This window comes from Pipistrellus hanaki (assembly GCF_964339955.1).
Source record: "Pipistrellus hanaki genome assembly, chromosome: 5".
Taxonomy (NCBI): domain Eukaryota; kingdom Metazoa; phylum Chordata; class Mammalia; order Chiroptera; family Vespertilionidae; genus Pipistrellus; species Pipistrellus hanaki.
In genome coordinates, this window is record NC_140507.1 from 21,807,664 (window position 1) to 21,829,376 (window position 21,713).

General features: G+C 37.0%; 1 protein-coding gene across 13 annotated transcripts in view; it reads right to left on the bottom strand.

Moving 5' to 3' along the window:
* Positions 1-287: 287 nt before the first annotated feature.
* Positions 288-21,713, bottom strand: part of TCERG1 (transcription elongation regulator 1) — a 56,211-nt gene continuing 34,785 nt past the window's right edge. For 12 of the 13 annotated variants that reach the window (XM_084883149.1, XM_084883148.1, XM_084883147.1 and 9 more), the window contains 8 exons: positions 16,631-16,749; positions 13,543-13,693; positions 9,082-9,246; positions 7,697-7,879; positions 4,868-5,047; positions 4,039-4,122; positions 2,481-2,581; positions 288-1,346 (listed from right to left, as the gene is read on the bottom strand). In XM_084883149.1, coding sequence (XP_084739275.1) covers positions 1,145-1,346; positions 2,481-2,581; positions 4,039-4,122; positions 4,868-5,047; positions 7,697-7,879; positions 9,082-9,246; positions 13,543-13,693; positions 16,631-16,749 — 1,185 coding nt within the window. In that variant the 3' untranslated portion in view covers positions 288-1,144. Of the gene's footprint in view, positions 1,347-1,627; positions 1,722-2,480; positions 2,582-4,038; positions 4,123-4,867; positions 5,048-7,696; positions 7,880-9,081; positions 9,247-13,542; positions 13,694-16,630; positions 16,750-21,713 lie in introns of all 13 variants that reach the window. The other variant, XR_014794969.1, reaches the window with a different exon arrangement.

Consider the following 21,713-nt stretch of genomic DNA (forward strand, 5'->3'; position numbering starts at 1 on the left):
GCATTAACCACCAAATCCTTTCATATAAAAGGTAAAAACAAGAACACAAAAAGCAGCTTCTTGCTATAAAGCAGTAAGATATTGCTAAGAGACTGAGCACCAAAATGTTCTTTACAAATCCCATCCCTTTTGTAAATAATTTATTATATTCAAGCCTTTCAAAACTATGTGATATCCCAAGACTTGGTCAACCTTTCTTTGTACCAAATTACATTTGCTGCTGCTTTTAAGAGCAGGTTTAAAAAATTTTTTTTTATATTATGTAACATAATCATATACAATCCACATATAGAAAAAGGGTTGGTTTATTGTAGTTCAAATACATAAACTGAACATTCAACATCTTAAAATTAAACTTTAGAAACAAAAGTTTAACATTCAAACAGGAGTACAGTTTACAGGGAACACCCAAAAAGGTAATCTGTTGTCTAATCCAGAATATTGATAAAGATCACTTAATGGTGAATGTGTTTAACCAGCAGTTCTATTCTGGCCAACGTATTAGTTATGACCGTGGCTCCATACCTGAGAAGAAATTCCTAAATAAATCTTCTCTTAGGCTAAACAAGACTTGGCCTATAATTCAGAGGGGATAATCGAAGCTCGTAAGTGAACAAATAAAACTAAAGTGTTCTTCAGAGACAAAGGTAAAAGTATATCCATTATAATAATCTTAACCTCTGGAAGATAAGAATTCCATTTTCAGTGTTTTCTCTTTTACCCGCTTTGAAAAACAAAATCAAAACAAACCCAGCCTACGTTTTTTGGGAGTCTGTGATATTTGTATCTTGCAAGTTCAAACCACAAATGATCTTATGTCTTGCATGTGTAACACTGCTAGAAAGAACGTCACCAAAAGTCACTGACTTCCACACCTCATAAAAGGATGATTTTTAGCTTCAAGATTTTAGATTTACTAGAGACAGCCTATATTTGAGTATGTATGTCAGTCATGCCACACAAAGAAAAGCATAAATATTTCCAAAGTGTTCTCTGTTCAGCAACTGTTCACGAATGCTTCTCCTTCTGTTCGTCAGATGGTTTTGCAATAGTTTGACTAATGCACATACATGTAAAAAACCTGAAAATTGGCTCATGCAAGCATTTTGAAGTAATAGACGCCCCCGTGGAAGAGTACGCAGGGTTATTTTGTTGATCGCCGGGTGGGCTCCGACGCTGTGGGAGGGGGCGGAGGGCCCCGGCGGTCCAGGTCATCCACATACGCCACGATCAGCTTCCGCCTCTCCTCTGGCACACAGTCTAGTACGAGATACCGTTTGTCGTTCTGCAAAATTTTTTCAACGTCTTTCAGGTGTTGATCAGATTCCTGGATTAGCTTTTTGGATCTGAAATAAGAAAAGAAGTCCAAGAATTACTGACTGCTGTTCACAGGCCTTTCAGAGATGAGCTGGAAATGTCCATCTAGTTCCTAATTGTGTTTCCACTTTTTCATTTTTTTTTTTTTTTTTTAGAAAAATTTCACTGCAGTGGTCACCTTTGTAAGTCGCCTCAGCAAAGACTCCAGGGAGTGAAAGGGCCTCAGAAGCTGAATTACCCTCCCACCCCTACTGGTGGGCCCTCCAGACCAGGGCTGAGGGTGGGTGGGTGAATCTTGCCCGTGCTGTACCTGTTCTGTGGATGAACAGAGGACTTCAGTCTGCGGGGCTGCCAATCCCAGCATCTTTCACAAGCTTTCACTTTCACATCTTTCACTAAATTAACTACAAAAATGTAGAAAGAAGTCTTACTTCACATCTAATTTAAAAGCCCAAGCTGATGCAAAACATTATGGATCCTGACCAAAAAAATCCAATGACAAAGAACCTAAAAACCACACCCTCAGCACTACCTAGCCTCCCGTGCACACACCCTTCATAAATGTTTCTCATTTTTCTCTTAAAGGAAAAGCTGGAGCATGAACCAACAACGGTTTCCTGCACAGACTACTAACCAATGTCAACTTGTTCTTCTACTGGGATGGGGTCGACTGGGCATGCTACAGTGAAATCCTGTTTGAAAGCTCCGAGTTTATAATTTAAAATCTTTATTTAAAACTATCCAGCGAACTGCTTTCCTCTGAGGAAAAAATGTTTTTGCTGAGCTTGGATGATTTCAAGCTCCCAAGTGTTCAGCAACACTGAGTAGTCTTCAGAGGAAGTGAAGACAACTGACAGTGAAGGATTATTTAAAGTTGGGGAACTTCTAAAAAAGCAGTGAAGTAAAAACAGAAGTCTGTTTAAAAAACTGGATGGGTGGGTAACACAAAATAAGAATTGGCATCTGGGCCCTTTCTTTAAAAAAAAAAAAAAAAAAAGTAAGGTAGAGATGGGTTTGTCTCTGGTCTTTGATAAAAGTTGGCTTCTTCTTATCCTTAGAAGTTAATAATGTTAACGTGTGTGAATGCAAAGTATGCCTTGGCCATTCGCGTAAGAACTAGTAAAGATAGGAAGTGCTGACATGAAACATTCCATTGCACACACCTATATGTTATAAATTTGGTCTCTTTCAGAAGCGTCCTGAAGTCGGCTTTGGCAGTGATGTATTTGTCTCTGATGTATTCTTCAAACTCTCTTTGTTTTTTCTGAAAAAAGAAAGTAAGATTAGAAAGAAAGAAAGAAAAATTCCAAAATTAATGTCATTTATAAAACTAGAAACGTGAAAAGTCACATGGTAAACCAGAAAATTCTAAAGAAAAAGGCAGTAAGGTACCTTTATTTGTGTTCCTGTAACATTCATTAAAATAGAAAACCTGCCATGTACATTGTAAGACAAAAAGAAAGCAAGATTGCAGAACCTTATATTACTAACAGGTAAAACTTGAGGGCTTGCTCAATGCTACCCTGGGCTGAGAGTTTATGAGGCGATTCCTTTTCATCTTCACGAGAGCCTCAAGTGGTAGACAGACACTTTTAAGAAATAAAGAAATGTGCATTTCCTGTAGACTGTATTTATATCTTCAAGTACAAAAACATTAACGTGATATAATTTATGAATGCACTAACCATAACACTCAGAATTTTAGATATACTGAGCATTTAGCTTTTCTAGTAATTGTTATGACAGGTATAAACTTTTTGGGCTAAAAAAAAAAAAAAAAGACATTATCATCAATTCTAAAGAATCAGAAAAGTTAGAAACTGAGACTTAACTCTCAGGTATCAGTCAGTCTACCTCTCTAACCCAGCCCCGAACATTTTGTGATCCAAACATCTCAAACACAACCTAACAGGGTTTGAAAAGGAGGAATATTAGATCTGTGGACTCAACTACAGAAACCAAGTAGGAAAGGAGAATGAATGGTGGGAAGAAAATACAAATAAAAGTGCAAAGTATAAAATGGACTGCAATAAGCCACCCTTTTCTTTTTGTATGTTTATTTAATGGAACTCCAAGGTTTTTATTGTTTTTGTTTTGTTTTGTTTTTGAGAGAAGAAGGGAAGGGGAAAGAGAAATAGAAATATCGAAGAGAGAGAAACATCACTGATCAGCTGCCTCCTGCATGCCCATAGGAGACTGAGTACACAATCTGTGCATGTGCCCTGACCAGTAATTGAACCAGTGGCCTCTTGGTTCCTGGGTAGATGTTCAATCGCTGAGCTACATCAGCTGGGCTTACTGATTTTTTTTTTTTTTTAAACACCACTTTTCTTGACATTGTTCACTATTTCAGACCCCAACTGATTTTGTTCCTAAACAGGAGTTAAGAGAGCACCAGAGCAAGGCTCAGCTAACAAACTCCCCACATCCGCAATTCCTCCATTCGAGTTTCAGAAGCAAGTAAGAATTAGAGATCACACAGTAATGGACTGAAGGATTCCCTCAAGGGGGAATAATTAAAAAAACAACAACAACAAAAAAACACCCAAACCCTATGGCTCTGTTAAATCTCCAAATCCCAAAGCATAGCTTTAACTCCAAGGATTTATTTTTTAAGTTTCCATTGTGCTGTCTTGTTAATATATTCATGCAAGAAAAAAAATATGAATTTAAAATTCAAATTTCTCATACACTTAAAAAATTCAGACAAAATCTTCTTACCCTGTCACTGGAGGAGAACTTAATGCACCGAGGGTCTTCCTTGATGATTTTTTTTACTTCTTTCCATGTGGATGTTAAGGTAATCTTTAAAAAGACAAGGGAATGAAAACATAAATACGGCTCGCTTTTACTGAGGGGTCAGACTGCAGCATGTATGGCATACAGCACTACTCACTGCCCTGCGAGCTCCCCAGCATAAGTGCACTAGCCAGGGACAGGGAAGCAGCTTTCATGCCACAAGAGTTCTTTTCATGGACACATTTCCCAAGTGGCCTAAGACAATCACCTGCAAACCCGCTATCTCCAGGCGTAATACCCTAATAAGTGGTTAGCAAACCGCAGCTCACGAGCCACATGCGGCTCTTTGGCCCCTGGAATGTTCTTTCAATCGCATGTAGTATTTTGGGGAAGAACCACACTCAAGGAGCCAAAGAGCCGCATGTGGCTCGCAAGCCGCAGTTTGTCGACCACTGCCCTAACTTCTGAAGAAACCATTACCTAGAGAGCAGGCCAACAGGAGCAAAACCTGGACAGAAGAGTGTAAACACTGCCAAACAAGGGGGCTATGGTGCCAAATTGAAAATGGGGCAAAAAAAGGAATTTATCAAATCAATTATCAGGAGGGACCAATGATCGCATTTTGAACAAGCACAGGATCAGATATGAACTTGAAAACTGCATAGAAAAACAAAAAAAAGAAAAAGAAAACTGCATAGAAGTGTCATAACCCATGAATTCCGGTCATGGATCTAAAGACCATGACAGTAAAGATCATACTTTGGGATTAACAAATACCCATGTACATTAGAACAGGAAAATTAACTCTTACTGCAGAAGTTTCATCCAGAAGTTGCCTAAAGTGCTCCCTCTTCTTTTTGGTAAGTGCTTCAATGTGTTCATTAAAAAGCTTCTCTTTCTCCTCTCTCTCCAACAAGGATCCAGACTCCCAGCGGTGATCTTTCCGGAGGGTCCTCCGAGTGTCTGACCAGGACACATCTGAAGAACGAACCTGAAACAGAACACCAGATCAGAAAGGCTCCTTTGTTTAGGAAGCATAAAGTTAAAAAACAAGCTGATGGAGACATCACCTTAGTGCATACGTCACTGAAAATCTGCTTCTTTGGGCCAGAAAACTTACCTCTCAGACCTCACTTAAGCTGTCAAATGTTGGTTTAGAGGTGGAGAAGGAAGAGAGAAGCTATCCCCACCAAGCATGGTCTATGATCACTTTAACAGTACTTAGCTATTGTGCTTAACATCTTACCAACTTCTAGTAGAAAGGATGGATGAATGAAATAGGAAATACATTGTTTTATTGTAGCACCTAGCAGCTCAAGGAGAAAAACACTCAACAAATCTTGAGCTAAAATTTGGACTCATCAACTGTATACTGGAAGTGACACTTCCAAGAATAAGCAAGAAGTAACTTGGTTAAGAAGACTTGAAAACAGACCACTAGATGGGGCTAGCTGGTTCACCAGCCAGCAGAAAGGTATGCTTCAATGCTGGTAATGGCATTAGCAGTTAGGTCACACTGCTGCCAACGCTAAGAAATTTGGAGGCTGAAACGAAACCGGTTTGGCTCAGTGGTAGAGCGTCGGTCTGCAGACTGAAAGGTCCCGGGTTCGATTCCGGTCAGGGGCATGTACATTGGTTGCGGGCACATCCCCGGTGGAGGGTGTGCAAGAGGCAGCTGGTAGATGTTTCTCTCTCATTGACGTTTCTAGCTCTCTCTCTCTCCCTTCCTCTCTGTAAAAAAATCAATAAAATATATTAAAAAAAAAAAAAATTTGGAGGCTGAAAAGACAGAAAGGAAAGCAAAAAACAAAACAAAAAACACTTACCAAGCATCTAAATACGTGTCAGGTAAACACTATGCTTGGCACTGGGAATTCAAAATAAATAAGATGCTATCCCTTTCTTTAGTAGGGGTGTCGAACTCAATCAGAGAAGGGGCCAAAATCTAAAATCCAGCCTAAATCACGGGCCGAATGGTTTACTGAACAGTCATAAACTGACAATGTCATAAACTGACAGCGGAGTGCAGTGATGACAGCGTGGTGCGGGCCACATTGCAAGGCCTGGCGGGCTGGATTTGGCCTGCGGGCCTTGTGTTTGACACATGTGCTTTAATGGGCTCACTCTTTTTAGGGAAGACAACAACTGCAGTAACATGCAGGGAGCGCTGCAAAAGTCTACGCTGAGCACAGTATTAAAGCAACAGTAAGATCAGATGTGCCCGGAGGGGCTGGATCAGCCCCAGACAGGAATTGTTGAGTGTGCTCTTGAAGAGTGAGGAGGTCTGCCACCATGGTGGGAATTTGAAAGCACTCTAGGTGGAAGGACTGGAATGAGCAGTGTCAGGATTTGTTAAATGCAAGTATGGTTCATTAAAGGTTAAGCTCAGCAAGGCTGGAGCCTAATTAGGGGAAAATAAAAAACCAAAGCAGGTAAGGTAATAATGGGGGGGGGGGGGGCAGCCAAGCAATGAACAGTCTTTTTTATTATGCTAAGAGACTGAATTTGAGGAAGACCCCAACCTTCTGCAAGCACAGGGAAGAGTCACAAAATCAGATCTGCCTTTTACAAAGATTTCTGTTGTTGCAATCAAGATAAATTGGAGGGAACAAAAGTAGGGAGAGAAATAAGGAAATGACTGTCCAGAGAAGAGACAAAGGAAACTAAAAACTGATCACAGAAGCAAGGGAAGAAATCTAAAGACTGGACAGGAGTGATCTGAAGAGCCACTGACAGGAACAGCAGGAAAGATGGTGACAAAGGGGAAAAAAACAATAGAACAGCAGAGTGGTCTGGGGTATTCTCTGTAGGGACCTCATACTCTACTTATCGCAACAACCCTGGGTAGTGCAGAGTATTTAAGAAAGTTCCAGGGTATCTCCTGGAGTCAGCACCCCCACAAGTCCTACTTCTCATACCATCTATAGAGACAATAACTGGTCATCACAATGATGACTCTACATCACCAACAAAAAGGGTGAATTAGCCTGGTGATGAGGCCTTAATGGTTGAATCGGGAGCTATGGGGGAGAGGAGGGAAAGAGGAACAATTGTAATAATCTGAACAATAAAGAATTATTAAGTAAAATAAAATAAAGGGTAAATTATGCCTGGCCAGGGTGGCTCAATTGGTTGGAGCAGTAGAAGGTCCTGAGTTTGATTCTCAGTCAGGGCACGCACTCAAGTTGTGGGTTCCATCCCTGGTCTGGGTACGTTCAGGAGGCAACTGATTAATGTCTATCTCTTTTTCTTTCTCTCCCTACTTGTCTAAAATTAAAAAAAAAAAGAAAGAAATTTTTCTTAAAGAGGTCAATTCTGTTCAGCACACTTGCTTCTTACTATGGCCTATAAGTGTGACTTTAAGATGACTTATCAAGACCAATAAAAGCTTTGACACTAAAAGATTATGAATTTTCATATAAATAAATGATCTCACTTCTGAAAATGTTAAATACTAGGGTTTGCCTGTTCCAACAGGCTAATACCAAGTACTCAATTGTAAAAGAGTTTATAAATAACTTACCAAATTGTATCTGTCACAGTCAGCTTAAAAAATATTAAAATGTTCACTATGAGGTAACGTAATGGATTTCTAACATCCGGTACTTTACAGCAAAAATAGTGAAAGAGCAATAAATACCATGTCAGACAGAAGTGCCTTGAAGTTCTGGATGGCTTCTTCCCGTTTGTGCTGCTCTCTCTCTCGATCTATTTCTTTCGTTTGTTCGGACCGAGCCTTCTGGACCTCTCTTTCGCGTTCCCTAAGGCTAGCCTCAATGCGGGCTTGCCTTTCAAGCTCCTTTTCTTTTTCTGAGTCTAAATTCTGTAAAAGTGAAATTACAATAACCTTTTTACCAACTGTATCAAAATGTTTCCACAAAATAACTAAGTTTTTCAAATACAAAATTTTAACCTACCAAGAATACTGTGTATCTAAACACTGTAACCCATTTCCAAATCAACTACTAGATTCTTATAGTAAGAATATCAACAGGAGCCCTAACCAGCTTGGCATAGTGGATAGAGCATCGGCCTGCGGACAGATTTGATTCTGGGTCCCTTGAATGTGTTCCATACAAGGGCACATCCCCAGTAGGGGGTGTGCGTGAGGCAGCTGATCAATGTTTCTCTCTCATTGATGTTTTTAGCTCTCTATCCCTCTGCCTTTCTCTCTGTAAAAAAAAAAAAATCAATAAAATATATATATTTTTTGGGGGAAAAAGAATATCAACAGAAAAATGCCAAACCTCCAAACAGCAGTGAATACCATCATAATGCAATTAATAAAATTAAGGATTTTATTATTCCAATAGTGGCCCAGTGCACAAAATTCGTGCACTTTAAAAGAGGATTAGAGGAAATATTTTAATATTGCTATTTGCCCTTTTTCTATAATAGAAGTGTCAGAGATGAAAAAAAAAAAATTAGTAAAATGTATATGAAAATCTTCCATCTGTCAGAATCTGGGGCGCACCACAGGACTGAGTCAAGTCCCCACCCACCCACCCGTGCCTCAAAATTGCACGAGACCCAGACCTGGCCAGCAACCCCCCTCTGGGCTAGATCCAGACCCGGCCGGTCCCACCCTTGTCAAGCCCCGCCGAGTAGTGGGTGTGTGTGTGTGTGTGGGGGGGGGGGTGGGGTGGGGGTGGGGGTGGGAAGAGCCTGCTGCCAGATGAGGGGAGCAGCCTGAGGTATCCCGGCCCAGCACCGGGGCAGGGGGCACGCACTTTGAGGTCCTCCATCAAGCTCAGCCAGACGGGGGGAGAGACCTTAGGTCCCCTGGCCCAGTGCTGGGGCGGGTGGTGGTGGTGGTGGTGGGGGCATGCGCAGCCTGAGGTACCCAGTCAAGCCCCAAGGGGGGGTGGGGGGAAGACCTGCAGCCTCAGATCCCTGCTGATTGCTCATTAAGGCTAATTATGGAAACTCACAGGTGCAGCCACCTTTGTGGCAGGGTGCCAGTCAATTTGCATATTCCTGCTTTATTACATAGTGTGGTTAAAGGACAAGCAGCCCAATAGTTACCTTGGCTATTTTTTCAATATACTGTTTGAAAAGGTCTTCTCTCATTGATGAACTGTCCACTGCTTTGTAACGTGGATCACTTTCTACTTTGTCTTTTACTTTGCTCCATCGAGACTGACTGTCCAGGTGATGATTAGATAATAATTCAAAGAAATCCGATTTAATCTACATTTCAAAACAAGATGAAGGAAAAAAATGAGAAATTCTTCATATCTAAATTTTACAATTAAAAAAAAAAGTTCACTTACCTTAAGACTATTTTTTTAAAATGCACTTACTCAGGATATAATAAGTTTTAGTAAAAGAGGATATCAGAATTACTCTTTCATGAAATATAAAAATCAACACAGAGGCTTTCATTTTAAATATACTAAATTCAAGATAAGTCATGTTCTCTAATAAAATTATTCAAATATAGAAAAAACTTTTTATGTTGTTTAATATTTGATCTCAGAACTGCTATATTTCATAAGGAATGTGAATTTGAATTTACTTTTAGCAAAGAATCAGCTTATAAACTATAGTAAAATACTTTAACATAAAGCTGGTAAGAATGCTTTATTTTAAAAAGTAGATGAATAAAATTTTTGTTTGTTAAAAATAGAAGGATTTAGAAACAATTGAGCCAAAACCAGTTTGGCTCAATGGATAGAGCGTCGGCTTGGGGACTGAAGGGTCCCGGGTTCGATTCCAGTCAAGGGCATGTACCTTGGTTGCGGGCATATCCCCAGTAGGGGGTGTGCAAGAGGCAGCTGATTGATGACTCTCTCATCGATGTTTCTAACTATCTCTCTCCCTTCCTCTCTGTACAAAATCAATAAAATATATTTAAAAAAAAAATTTTTTTTTTTTAGAAACAATTGAGCACAAATAGCAAATCTTATTTATTATAAACCTGAAACTTTCAAATATCTAAAAACAAAAAAATAAGTTTAGTCATTACTAAAAAAACTGCATTCAGATTTTCTGTACTTTTTAGTCATTAAACATGTATGCCTTCACCATTACACAACTTAGAATATGTGTCAACAAAGTAACATACTTAATTGAAGTACCAAGTTAGTAATATTATATCAAAGGTATAGTATCAAAATATGCAATAATTAGAAACCCTATCTCAAACTGTATGTATATATATGTATTTAAAAAAAAAAAAGGGGGGGGGGAGAAAGATAAATGAGGCATTTATTTTATGATCCTTTGATGATCTACAATATTTTAAAATTAGGCTCATCTAAATTATTTTGTGCTCCTCCCAGGAAAGATATCAAGATAGCCAAAGTCCTTTCAGCAGAGGATTTTGACCATGTCAGGAACCTCTTCTCCTCATAGAGATTAAGCATGCTGCCTTCCCTCCTGACCAGGGGAATGATAAATTAGGAATGGAATCAGAATTTTAAATGTGTGGGCACAAAATAAATAATCACTCTTTCTGCCTATTCCAATCCTCTCATTTCCCCTATAATCTCATTTCTCCTATTAAAGGACTGAAAGGGAGGTTTATGTCCTTTCTGGAAAACACTTGTAAGATTATAAGAAACCATTTCTACATTAGAGAATTTAAAAAAAGACAAGAACTAATCAGCTGTGGATTTCAGTAGTGGCTCTTGCCTTTGTGTGGATCATAAACCCAGCATTTGCAGACAGTGATAAAGAAACCACTTGATGTAGTGATATAACATAAATTACTGTTCATCTTGTCTACTTTGTATCTGAGATGATAAACACCAAATTCCTACATGCACGTTATAACTAGAAGGCAAAATTTATAAAAATTCATGCTAAATAAAGACATGCAAGCTGTAGTAAACAGGAATCTTTCTAAGCCACACGAATTTACATGGACTTAAAATCATTTTCAAATATTAAAAAACAAAGCCTATAAAGTCAAAATCATCGAAGTTTTTAAATGTGTGATATATAGCCAAAATCAACTTTAACTAAAACTTTATTTCCAAATATGAAAGTGCCTTCCCATCTAAGCTGTTTAAATAGGGAAAAATAGTCTCTTTAGCCTTACGATGTACTGTAATAAAAATATTTAAATTGTTCAGCAGGAAATTTGAAGTAGAAAAGAGAGAAAATGCCAATTTCATAAAGAGTTAACTCCATTATGTATAAATTCAAATGTGTTTTTCCAAAAAGTAAATTATTTGAACCACAATTTTATAAAAATTGGCTACAGTAATAAATAAATTATAATAAACAAAAATGTAAGGATAGCTACTGGGGCGGGGAGCGCACCTAATAAAAATAGAGTTTTGGGGCATTTTTAAATAAAATTGAAAATTACCAGCGAAGGCTACATGAAAATAATTGTTACCTTTAGCTTGAAAATGCCTACTGAAGGAAAACACGATATTTCACTAAAGCCAATGTCCTTCACAGGCTTTATTTTGCAGCTACTGATTTTATTAGAGAATCCAAAGAACAAAAAAAAAAAATTCCAACATATCAGCATGATACTGGGTACTGATCTTACTCATCAATTACACAGTTAAAATGTGATTTTAAAAACTGTATGCCGGGACCGGTTTGGCTCAATGGATAGAGCGTCGGCTTGGGGACTGAAGGGACCCGGGTTCGATTCCGGTCAAGGGCATGTACCTTGGTTGCGGGCGCAGCCCCGGTGGGGGGTGTGCAAGAGGCAGCTGATCGATGACTCTCTCTCATCGATGTTTCTAACTCTCTGTCTCTCTCCCTTCCTCTCTGTACAAAATCAATAAAATATATTTAAAAAATAAAAAATAAAAAAAATAAAAAACTGTATAGACAATATACTTTATAAGAATCTACAGGTAAGTCGTGAAGAATGTGATAAAACTTCATTAACCAACCACTTCTCAGAATGTGAATTTAATAATACTATATTTAAACCCTTACTTTAAAAAGATTTCTGCTTTCATGGCCTAGTAATTGATTATGCATTCTTTAAGCTAGCTGACGAAGTTTTACTTTATTTTAAAATTTAATAATGGTACAGAACCAAACCTATAATTTAAAGAATTAAAATTTTACAACCAGAGAAAATAAAGCTGAATATATTAGGGTTATTTAGAAGTAATGTCTATTTAACTTCTTATTTTAATTAACACATTCTGGGCACAACTGTCATCACTTTATAAGGAAAAAAGCTAAAAAAGTGTAAAGTACTTGAACTACGGGAGGCTAAAGTCATCACACAGAGAGAGATCAATTCTTTCCTCACTAGAGAATCTCATACTACTTTACGTATCAGTGACTGACAGCTATCAGACTGAACTGACTGACAGGTCGCACAGCAAAAAAACTGTAAAGTCTAATCACTTGTTATAAAACAGAATACATAAAATAAGTTGCATTAAAAAGTGTTTAGGGAAAAAAATTAGTTACAAATGCAGAGAGAAAAACATTCAGTTTGTATAAAAGCAATCATATAAATCATACAATATCAATCATCTATTTACTTGATTTTCCTAAACAAGTAAGTTATAACTAAAAGTCAAAAGTAGCAAACAATTCATTAAAGTGTTTCTAAAACAACACACAAAATGTTCAAGTAGAATCCAATTTTGCATTTTCTCTGCAAAGCATAACTGCTTAACAAAAAAATATTAATACTGAAATAATTTTGGAAAAATACATTTTTGAAACCAAATAAATCAAGAAATTTCAGATTATTTCTGGAAAAAAGTTATTTCATCTAATACCATTGCTATTTTCAATGAAAGATACTTCTTCCCAATAAGAGTGGTATTATCTCCCTAAAACATTTAATAGAATTTGTAGTATTTTAACTTCCTGGAACAAGAGGCAACTTTAAAGGTTAAGAATGATTAGGCTTCAGAGGTTTTCCTCCATGCACAAAGCATGCAGGGGCACTAAGGCAGTGGCTGCTTGTTTTGATGGCTCACACACCACTGGTGCCATCTCCCTACCCGTCGGCCTCCCCAGTGGTGAGCTCCTCTCCACTCCCGACACTGCTACCAAATGACATTTGAAGTTCATTAATCTTTAATAGCTGACCTTTAATTCTGATAAGCAATAATTTATATGTAAGACATGTTTATTAAAAGATTAGAAAGTCACTAAAATGCTTTTAGAGGGCAAAAAAGATGAAGAAGGCTCTGAGACTTAAATGTTACCACCTATAAAGAATCTTGGAATTTTAGCAGGCACTTAGCTGGCCAGTGAACAGATAAGCCTAACAACCAGTTCTGGGTTTGCCAGGCATCTCAGTATTAATAAAATTTAAAGTAACCCTTGGTAGTTTAGTGAAGCTACTAAAATAAGCATTATGGAAAGTGATAGAATGTACACACATAAACAATTATCAAAGTCAATTTAAAAGGCTAACCAGTAAATGTGGGTCCTATTGCTATTTACATTCATGAATGAGACAAGAAACACAGCACCAGCTTAGTCCCGCCCTATTCGCACGCATTCCCATCAATCATGCCACTGGAACGAAAACCATCTTACCTTCTCCCCTCTCGTCTTCGAATCTTCTTTCTCTTTTTTTCTTGCAGCTGCCACAAATTCATTAAACAAGGCTTCTCGATCTTTCATCTTTTCAATTGCTTTGAATCTTGAATCTTTAGCATGCTTGGCTGCAAATTCACTAAAAGTTGCTCTGTTAACAAAATGACAAGTATGCTAACTTTGACAGGGCTATTTCTGCTTGTAGAAAGGTATAGCAGAAGATACCATTTTCCCAGCAAGAATGTGTGCCAAAGAGACACTGAGTCCCAATATTTGCTTAAACACTGAATAATGAGCTACAGAAAGGAGTGCAAAGGGCTAAAGCAGCGTTTTTCAACCGCTGTTCCGCGGCACACTAGATGTTGCCTGGTGTGCCGTAGGTGCAGACAAGACAAGAATTTTATAATTCTTCACTATTTTGTTTACTTAATATTTCATAATAAAGTAATTATAAAATACTTTCTTTGTGTTTATTTGATTCCTATTCAAGAGAATTACTTTATATATAGTCAATATAGGCACAGAGTTAAATTTTTTAACATTTTCTAATGGTGGTGTGCCTCGTGATTTTTTTCATGAAACAAGTGTGCCTTTGCCCAAAAAAGGTTGAAAAACACTGGGCTAAAGGGTGAAAATATGGTTAGAGATCTGTTTACCATCAGATTGGTGGTAGACAGATCTGCACATCAGAGCAAAGAATATGTGGGGTTCAAGAGACTTAACCTAGTTCTTCCTAAGAGGAGACCGAGTCTTGCTTCTAGCCATGATGAAATACCTTTTACTGAATTAGCTCTTCTTCCATAAACTATGAAACAGGACAAAATACACAAGGCAACTGATTCACACAGCACTACTACTTTCTAACAGACAATTGAAGAGGTAGAAAAACTGCTGCTGATTTGGATAAAGGAAAAGCAGTTAGCCAGTGACAGCCATTTCAGAGGCAGTGATATATGAGTAAAAGTTTTTGGGTTTTGTGGGGGTTTTCTGAGGAGGGGTGGAGTGGTTGGTGGTAAGGGATTGGGAAAATTACAATGATCAAGAGTTGACCTAAAAATCTCTATTTATAAAGAAAAGAGACATAGAAGAGAAAGGCACTAAAATTAAGTAATTCTCCAGTCATTCTTCCCTTGGAACAACTCCAGTGCTTTGAATCTACAGACTCTGCTAAAGAATTCTGTGATACTAGTCTTTTTTCCAAATCAAAGAGAAATTTAGGTCAGTGGACAGTATTCCTCATTTTCTGCCATTTCATCAAAATTGGTTCTAATCTTTGTGCTAGCATTAAATGTAATGATAAAACAATATAGCACAATTAGTCAAGTGCTAAAATTTCTAGCTATGTGCCTGATGGCTTTATTTTCTGAAAGTTAATTCTGATCAATAACAATTCTATCTGCTCCAAAAGAACATCAGGAGGGTACTGAGATAAAGCAAGACTTCGTTTGTCAAACCCACAAAAGGAAAACACGTTTGGAGTCTCAATTATTCCTGGGATCCATAAAGGGTTTTAATAAATAGTTATGTTTTGCTTTATCATTTGAAAATAAGCTATAGATACTACAGGACTCCATCTATAAATATTTCAGCATGAAATACTGAGTAAATCCTTTTGCTCCCTAGCCACAATCCTCAAAGAAAATTACTAATTCTCTAATTATCCTGTATTAACAGTCCATGTTCATTCCTTCAATTGCCTCCAAAAATGTTTTCAACCCAGTCTCAACTACTGTGAGCCATGAACTCACCATTAGGATTAAGAAAAAGCCGGAGCCCCACTGGAGAGCCTGAAGCTCTACCACCCCTGAGAGTACTGCATGCTTCACAGCCACAACTCCTCTACTGGCTTTGTTTTCTGACATTTGTATTAATGCCACAGGAGTGTTCTCTTCATATTTCAAATATGAAATTGTAATCCCAAGTGCACTTTCTCAAACAACACAATTCAACTGACAAAAATAACAGTTTAAACAAGATGAACTTTTATAAAAGTGCCACTTACACATAAGCACAACCAACAGACTCAAGACACTTGGGGGAAAGGGAAGAGGGCAAGTATTGGGAGGTAGGGGAGAGGGGGGGAGGTCAGTGAAGAAAAAAAAAAAAAAAGAGAGAGAGAGAGAGAGAGAGAGAGAGAGAGAGAGAGAGAGAGAGAGAGAGAGAGATATGTACTACTATTTGTAATACCTTAAACAATAAAATTAAATAAATAAAATTAGAAGGGGGAAAAAGTGCCACTTAACCGAGACTCCGTGAATCTGCCCTAGAGTTTTAGAAATGCTCCATGTTCTGAGGTGTTCACACCACCTACCACCACATCTAAGGCATAAATAAGAAAGTAATTGTCCCTGCCTGAACTCTTTGGTGTAACACTAAAAATCTAGTTGAAATCCCACATTCACTTGGGCAAGTTACCTAACTTGCTTATATCTTACTTTCCTTATCTGTAAAATAGGTATGATATGGGTATCTAAATCATATTGTTTTAAAGATTGAATGAGATAATATGTGTGTGTTATGTATATACTTACATATACACACAAGCATTTTATACATATCCATACACACACGTATCTTTAAGCACATAAAAAATAACCAATACTTGGTGCTATTATAATGCTAGGGACATAGGTTTAAAATGTCTCCTTTTCTTCAGCCCATTACATATATTCAATACATATTAACAATTAGTTGAAGACATAGAACAAAACCATAATCTAGATACTTAGAAAACTGAAGGGTCCCTTCACCACTTCAACAAAATAATGTCCCTGCTCTGCAATTTATTGTATGTAAAACTAAGAAGACAGGGGCATCTTTTCTATGATTTACCAGTTTTTATAGAAGAAAACTTGCTCCCATAGGAAAACATGTAAAACAAAAGTGCCCTTCTGAAAATCAATGCCTCTCAAAAGGGATTCCTCAAAGAAATACATTAGGAATGAGCATTAGAAAGACAGAAACCAATGATCAAATAAACTTTCCATATCCAAATTTCCAAAAGATCATTTATATATGCAAAATTTTTTTAGCTGATCTTAAGAGAAAACACATGTATTTTAATAGTTGACAGTAATGAACCACATACCTTGGATTAAATTTTGCTTCTTCCATCATTTTTTTGAAATCTTCCTTGGCTTGCATTATTTTGTTTTTCTTTTCCCTGCGTTCTTCCTCTGCCCTGGTCTTTACATACTGATCAAAAACCTATCACAAAAATAAACCAATTTGACAAGTTAGTCTTTCATATAGGTAATTTAACTACCAAACTATGGAATCTATTTAAAGAAACCAACACATTACATCCCTATCTAGGTCCAATCTAGAATAATAAAATATAGGTGACTCAAGTATATTCAGGTTATCTCTAGCAAATCTCATTTTAAAGCTCCAGCTGACATGACAGTATTACAGAAGCATACGGCCCTCTGCTAAGGCTTGCAGAATAGAAAAAACTTAAAAGCCCCTTTAATCTTAAATTTCCCAGATTATAAATTGAAACATGTTTATTAAAAAATTTCAAGCAATTTGGAAATGTTTAAGAGAAATAACAATCCTCCCAAACCCCTTCTAGATAAAGCATTAACAGTATGGAATCCATAGTTTAATTTTATTTCTGTGCTTCTTTAAGATATAATTTTCACCAAAATAACAATGCATTACATCTATTGTATAATATTTACCCCCACTTAATAATGTATATTTAAGTATAAACTGAATATACACATCTATTTCCTGCCTTCGACAAATACTAATAAAATGACAGTAGAGGAATTCCTTTTTCAAAATCACAAGGACAGGAAGACAGAAAAAAATCTGGAAGATGAAAAGATGGACAAGCGGTAAAGGATTTGGCAGACAGAAGAAAGGGGACCCTAAACCAGCAGTCAAGAAAACAAAGGAATTAATGAAAAACAATCTCTTAAAAATTAAGAATTTACCAACTTTGATTAAAATCACTAGATACTCAAAAGAAAACTAGGAAATATTTTAAGTTCTTAGTTTATTAATCCTCTCATGAAAAAAGTACAATCACCACAGATAAAGCCTCTAAGAACCTTTGCTCCTTCTTATCCCATCTCCAGCTCACTTTTTGCAGCACCAACATTGGCCTTTGCTGTCCCCTTGACTTAATTCATTCTGTTCTTGCGTTACTTTCTGTTTTCCTGAGTTCTTCTCATACAGTTCATGTCTTACAAGTCTATGTTTGGGTTCATTTTTCTTTGCATAACTCAAGGAATCATAAATCATGTCGAAGCCAGTTGTCTTGCCACCACCAAAATGGGTTCTAAGTCCACACACACAGATGACATCTGTGTGTCTTACATATTTTGGCTAGTTTCTCCTGAATTTCTGTCTTGGGTACCGTTGTCTTCCCCAGGTGAAGGATGTCAATGGCCATTGTTTCCGTTGAAGTAGTTTGCCATGCACGAACTTCTTGATTCAGATACTTACTCTGTCATTCATGATGAGGCCCATCTTCAAGCAGCCAGGGAGGAAAAAGGTTTTTTTTTTTTTTTTTAGAGAATCCTCAACAGCTCAAGAATTAGTGGTATCAGATACAGAAGTGAAAGTGGGGTACTGCCATAATTAGGCTATTTAGGAGGTGGAACAATCACTAGGTTCCCCCCACTCCCACCAAGTCTATGTTATCTGGGGGAACTGCCACTATTGAACTTCAATAAAAGGCAAGTGCTTATTACCTAAGACAAATGCTTACTCCTAGGGCAATATAATCAAAATAAATCAATCATATTCTCTCTCTCCCCTGCCCTTCTCCCTCCCTCCCACTCTACCTAAAATCAATGGGAAAATATCCTCTGGGTGAGGATTAACAAAAAAACAAACAAAAAAACAAAAAAAAAATCCAGTCAAAAGAAAGTAGCATTTCCCTGAGTTCTGTGGGTTGTTATGGCAAATTAATAAACCTGGAGAGGGTAATGGGAACCCTTGAAAAGAAGGCAAGATAAAGAGCCCTACTACTTGCGACTGGTGTCTTGTAAGACAGACCTTAATCTGTGATACCTGATGCTAACTCCTCGCACAGTGTCAGAATTCATTTTAATTGCAGGACACCACTCTGGTGCTGGAGAACTGGTTGGTTCAGGGAAAAAATGTACACATTGATGTCCAAGTATTCAGTGTATAGGGGAATAGTTTTTCTTTTTCAATAGATCTCCATTATCTGATTCAATATAATACAACTTATAATTTGATACTGATTCAGTAAACAGTGACCTAGATGAACAGTTGACAATCATCAGTAATTATACTGATAATGTATTTCCATATGTCACTCATACAACTCTAAACAATATGCACTATATTTTCATTTTAAATTTTGAAATGTTAGCATAACTTCTCCCTAAACCAGAGCTTAACATCCTGTACAAAAATGGTCTGGTTATTTTCTAAAAATGTCACACATTTTAATCTGTCAAAACAAAACTGCCTGATCAAGGTGGGGAGGAATGGATGGAAGACACTTTGCTTGGGGTGGATGGGAGCACAATACAGTGTGCAAATGATGTTTTGTTGAGTTGTACACTTGAAACCTGAATGGTTTTTTGAACTAATGTCACCCCAATAAACTCAATAAAAAATAAGAATAAGGAAAATCATAAGTTAAAATTTATGGCAATAATTACACGTCCTTTACAATGCTGTGTGTGTGTGTGTGTGTGTGTGTGTGTGTGTGTGTGTGAGAGAGAGAGAGAGAGAGAGAGAGAGAGAGAGAGAGAGATGTCTACAGGTAATTAAAAGGACAAAACTGAAAGAGATGTAATTTTACATTGAAGCATTTTTAATGAAATTGTTAGTTTTTTTTCAAATCAAAGCACAAATCTGAGGTATGAAGTTATCACATGCAAGTACGTAATCTAGCACTAAATTGGCTACTCTTGATTTTATACTCCCAAGATAATATTTCACAAAAAATAACTGAAAAATATATATATTAAATTCAAATGTTAACATTTTTATATTCCAGTTGTAAGAAAAAAATTCTAAAAAGAGTTATTATTTAAAATAGAATAGTGCTTGCCCTGGCCAGGTGGCTCAGCTGGTTGAAGTGCGATTCCGTGCACTGAAAGATTTTGGGTTTGATTCACAGTCAGGGCACATGCCTGGGTTGTGGATTCGATCTCCACCAGGGTGCATGCAGGAGAAACTAATCAGTTTCTCTCTCTCCATCAAAGCTTCTCTCTATCTCTCTCTCTTCCTCTCTCTCTAGAATTGATAAGAATTCTTGGGTGAGGAGTAAAAAAAAAAAAAGAAAAAAAGAAAAAAGAAAAAGAATGCTTAATACTTTTTCTCTTCTTAAGTGTAACTCCAGTAAAAGGTAACACCATCAACTTACAAAATATTTCCAAACATGAGAATATATACTTGTAATTTCACTCACTCAGAAACTCTAACAGTGCTATATGAAGTCTTAAGTCATAAAAATTTTGAAGTTTTCAAGAATATTTGGGTTAAGCATTGTTCTAGGAACTACATTTAGAGCAATGCACAAGACCACAATCCTCCTCTCACAAAATTTATATTCTGCAGAAGCAAGAGACAGATGATAATTTTAGACAATAAGAGCTATAAATGTGATAACGATAGTAAAGGCAAGGAGACAGGTTGATCAGAAGGCATTTGGACAAGTACCTGCATGAAAAATCTGGAGTAAAAAATTCCCAGGCACAGGGAATAGAAAGTACCAGAATGTATTATACCTGACTGGCTTGCTCAAGGCATATCAAGGCCAATGTGGCTAGAATGAATAAGTTTAAAAAAAGAGCTTCAAGAAGTGTGCAGGCATAAGTATATGTAGAAGCTTATAGGCCATGATAAAGTTTCATTTTATCCTAAACAAAATGGATTTTAAGCAAAAACAGTACTGTGATAACTTCAAAAGTAGCCTGGTTGCTGTGTGGAGAAAAAACTTGACTTTGGAGGAGCAAAAATGGAAAGCAGCAAGGAACTCAATGAGAGGTTACACAGATGATGAAAGTTGACCATGATGGTGGCTTGGATTAGGGTATTAGTGAGTTGGAGTTAGATGAGTTTATGAAGGTAGATTTGCTGATAGACTTGAAATGTACATTGGGTCTCAAGTAAAGAATTAAGGTTGATTTACAAATTTAAGAATTAAGGTTTTGATAGGGACATAACTCAGATGGGAATGAGACCATCAGACTAATCGATTGCGTTTCTGTTTTGTTTAGTTTTTTTTTAAAGACTACTGTGCTTGAAATGCAGATGATGCAAATATATTTAGAAAGCCATGTCTATTACAAGCACTAAAATATGTCTGGCACACTGTAAATTTCCTCTTTTCTTAAAAAGTCTACAAATAGACTTACATGCAGAATGATACAAAATGTGTATAGAATTATTCCAACCATTAAGTTATAAATATGAAAGATGGCACTACTGTTACCAACTGAAATCTTGTAGCTCAACAGCACTTACAGCCAGTGGTTCAATATACTCACCACTTTAGAGAGATCAGTGTTGGGGTAAGCCAGGTAATTGATAAATTATAGAAATTGGAAGTATGCAATACTTTAGAGGAAGAAGTAATCACCCTGAGATGGTATGTGTTACTGAATCATCACGGGATTAAATGGCAATGAAGCTCCATTTTAAGAGATGCCATTCAAATGTGAACTTGATGTGTATAGTGTGTGTAAGACATAAACATATCTCTAAGAATTTTCTGTTCAGAAGACACACACACGCACACATGCATATTACTACACAACAGCCTAGGAGGCTATAAACCAGTGTTCAATGCTGATCCTGCATATTAGGTAGAACTTTAAGTAGTCATTTTTTCCCTTTTCTTCATTTATAGTTTGCTATTTTTCTACTCCAAATTTGCATCATTTAGCTAATAAATTAATAAATGCATTTGAAATGAATTTTGAAACCTTCTTAGATATAACCTTAGTTTGTATGAGGCATAAGGATAAAATGTTCATGAGGCAATAGCTACATCCACAAGGGCAAAAATATCCAAGAACTTCTGAGGTAGAAATGTCCACACAGAGAAAGGATGACTGTGTTCTAAGATATGAGACTGTGCTTTTTTTAAAGCACTGTGTTAGGAAAAGGAAAGAAAAAAGATGATACATTACTCCTTACAATTTAAAGTTTATACTTGTAAGCGATATACATTT